General features: G+C 31.7%; 1 protein-coding gene across 1 annotated transcript; it reads right to left on the bottom strand.

The window, feature by feature from the left end:
* Nucleotides 1–1100: 1100 nt before the first annotated feature.
* On the bottom strand, nucleotides 1101–3228 carry LOC134582685 (putative olfactory receptor 13C6). Its single transcript, XM_063439334.1, has 3 exons — nucleotides 2700–3228; nucleotides 2347–2525; nucleotides 1101–1175 (listed from the first exon to the last, which is right to left on the bottom strand). The coding sequence occupies exons 1-3, from the start codon at nucleotides 3226–3228 to the stop codon at nucleotides 1101–1103; spliced, it is 783 nt and encodes a 260-aa protein (XP_063295404.1).
* Nucleotides 3229–3528: the final 300 nt, after the last annotated feature.

Genomic DNA, 3528 nt, shown 5'->3' with positions numbered 1-3528 from the left:
ATTTAAAAACCATTGTTTAGTTAATAAGCGAGTGCGCTGGATTCTGTATTTTGTATATTTTGGCCCCAGCAGCACCCTATAATGAATGCATGTTTAGGTGAGTGCAGCCCTCTTGGTTTCTTTTATATATATATGTATACATATGGGTATATATAGGGTGTATATAAAATATATGATATATATATATAGGGGTATATATACGGTGTATATAAGATATGATATATATATATATATAGGGTGTATATAAAATATATGATATATATATATAGGGGTATATATACGGTGTATATAAGATATGATATATATATATATATATATATAGGGTGTATATAAGATATGATATATATATATAGGGGTATATATAGGGTGTATATAAGATATGATATATATATATATATAGGGTGTATATAAGATATGATATATATATATATATAGGGTGTATATAAGATATGATATATATATAGTGGTATATATAGGGTGTATATAAAATATATGATATATATATATATATATATCATATCTTATATACACCGTATATATACCCCTATCTATCTATATATATAGATAGATAGGGGTATATATACGGTGTATATAAGATATGATATATATATATATATATCATATATTTTATATACACCCTATATATACCACTATATATATATCATATCTTCTATACACCCTATATATACCCCTATATATATATATCATATCTTATATACACCCTATATATATATATATATATCATATCTTATATACACCCTATATATATATATATATATCATATCTTATATACACCCTATATATACCCCTATATATATCATATCTTATATACACCCTATATATATATATATATCATATCTTATATACACCCTATATATACCCCTATATATATATATCATATCTTATATATACCCCTATATATATATACACCATATCTTATATACACCCTATATATACCGCTATATATATATATATATATATATATATATATATATCATATCTTATATACACCCTATATATACCCCTATATATATATATATCATATCTTATATACACCCTATATATACCCCTATATATATATCTATCGATGAAATGGTAGTTCATATACAGTCCGGTGGACCCACCAATAATTGATCAATAATTTGTGCTTGGATAGTCTGGTCAGACAGCAAGCTCTTTAGAAAAAAAGGGAAAAAAAATGAGAAAAATTAAGAAATAAAATAGAATAAATAATAAAGTGTATAATAAATGAATTTTTGCATTTCAACATATTGATTATTTCCTTTTTGACGCATACTATATGCGATTGAGTGCGGTATTAATAGTGATTTTTTTTGTATATATTTTTGAGGTCCTTTTGGGGGTTACCTCAAATATCTGCACCACCCTGTATTAGAGTGCCAACACAATAATTATAATTAATCACTTCACATGCTCTTACTTTCCTGTGCGTAGGGGATGAAAAGGAATCCATACTTTTGCTCATACATGATATACAAGTTGATTTCACTATGACATATATCAGTGTTTTTTTTTTTTTTTTTACTCCTATTTACTAAGCTTCCCTTCCTATTCAATTCCAGTTGCAGAATTTCCTGGGCTTAAACTTCTCAGCTTCTAGATCTAGCTAGCTCTAGTTTACCTTCAGTGTCCACAATGTCAACTATGAGGTCCACCTTGATCTGCCAGGTACACGCATCTTTACTCTTGAGCGCACCTTGATTATTTATTCCATAAACATTTGCTTTTCGGCCTCTCACGTCCATGTGAAGCCATAATCGTCTGCTATTATGTTTGTCTTGTTCTGTTTCTATCATGACATACAGAGCCTCTAGATTTATTTTATTCACATGAGTGCACATTCCTAACACATGTTCTCCTTGATCTATTCTATTCTCCCAAATCCATACAATTCAAAATTCTACTTTATCCTCTAATGCCAGCTCATCTCAGCTGTTGACTCTATCCCACCATCCAGAATCTATACACCTTGGCTACTGTGTCCAATTTTTTTACTGCCATCACAAACCTCATCAGAACTGTTAATGAAACCTTGAGCTCTTTTGAGTTTTCGGTGTTCTCAAATCATGACAGATATTGATAAATCTTCCTAAACTAATATAAAGACCTTTATATTGAATTGACAATTAGAGAAGTAGAACTTGTGGTAGAAAAGTTCATTACACATGAGAAAAAAATCAAGTAGCAGCCTCCAAGGGTACCGAAAATTCTCCTCTTTATTTATCGAAAATGGTGTTTGCATCCAGCAGAGAAACATGTAATAGAAATGTTTTCTTTGAATCTCTTATTAAGGTTATCTATTTTTATTCTTATAAAAAGTCTGACATCCTCATTTCTAATGCTGTAGATAATGGGGTTCAGCATGGGAGTCACTGTTGTATAAAGAATAGATATTGTCTTGTCAGTCTCATGAATGTAAACAGAAGGAGGTCTTAGGTACATGGACATAATGGTGCCATAGTAGAGAGCTACCACCGTGAGGTGGGAAGCACAAGTGGAGAAAACTTTATGCCGATGTTGAGAGGAGCAAATCTTCAGTATGGTGGAAATAATGTAAATATATGAAATTACAGTGAGGCAAAATGAGGACATTGCAATGATCCCAGCGGAGACATACATTGATACCTCATTGATCCAAGTGTCCCTGCAAGAGAGATGGAATAAAGGTGGCATCTCACAGAAGAAGTGGTTGATGTGGTGGGATCTGCAATACGGGAGCTTGAAAGTGAGAGGAACCTGGATAAATGCATTTATAAAACCCGCAGCCCATGAACCAGCAGCCAAAGAGAAGCAAAGCTTCTTGTTCATGATAACATTGTAGTGCAATGGTTTACAGATGGCTGCGTATCGGTCAAACGCCATCACAGTCAATAAAAAACATTCTGTTGCTCCAAGACACAATGAGAAGTACATCTGAGCTGCACATCCCAGGAAGGAGATACTTTTATCTTGAGACAAAGTATTTATCAGGATTTTGGGAACTATGGTGGAGGAGAAGCAGATGTCAATGAACGAGAGGTTACTGAGAAAGAAGTACATCGGGGTCTGTAGCCGTAAATTGATTCTCACCACTACGATCAATATAATGTTTCCTGACAGTGTTATTGCATACATCACCAGGAACACGAAGAAGCAGAGAGGCTGCAAATAAGTGACATTGGTGAGCCCCACAAGAATAAATCCACTTGTAGTAGTTTGATTTTCCATAATAATCTCGTGTGTATCTGAGAGTAAATAACAAAAGTTTATTGTTTTTAACCCCTTAAGGACAGAGCTTCAGAAGCTTGTCTTTCACTTAATGACAACAGCATTTTTTGCATTTTTTGCTGTTTGTTTTCATTTTACTAATTTATTGCACCGACGCATAATATATACCGTTTTTTTTAAAGGACAGAAAGGGCTTTAATTTGATGTAACATATATTTACATCAATGCTTATTTATTATTAAAAAATACAGAAAAATGAAAAAAAATGAAAAATGAAAACAAAAATGAAAAATTTTGATT

The sequence above is a fragment of the Pelobates fuscus genome, chromosome 13 (assembly GCF_036172605.1).
Source record: "Pelobates fuscus isolate aPelFus1 chromosome 13, aPelFus1.pri, whole genome shotgun sequence".
Classification (NCBI taxonomy): Eukaryota; Metazoa; Chordata; class Amphibia; order Anura; family Pelobatidae; genus Pelobates; species Pelobates fuscus.
The sequence above is the reverse complement of the archived record's forward strand: the minus strand, read 5'-3'. Positions and strand labels throughout refer to the sequence as shown.

Excerpts from the sequence above, each read along its gene's own strand:
- LOC134582685 (XM_063439334.1), bottom strand. The coding sequence starts at position 3,228 with ATGGAAAATCAAACTACTACAAGTGGATTTATTCTTGTGGGGCTCACC. Across the intron at positions 2,526-2,699 it reads CCACATCAACCACTTCTTCT|TTTTCTCCACTTGTGCTTCC; the intron begins GTGAGATGCCAC and ends ATCGGCATAAAG. Across the intron at positions 1,176-2,346 it reads ACAGCATTAGAAATGAGGAT|AGCTTGCTGTCTGACCAGAC; the intron begins GTCAGACTTTTT and ends TTTTTTCTAAAG.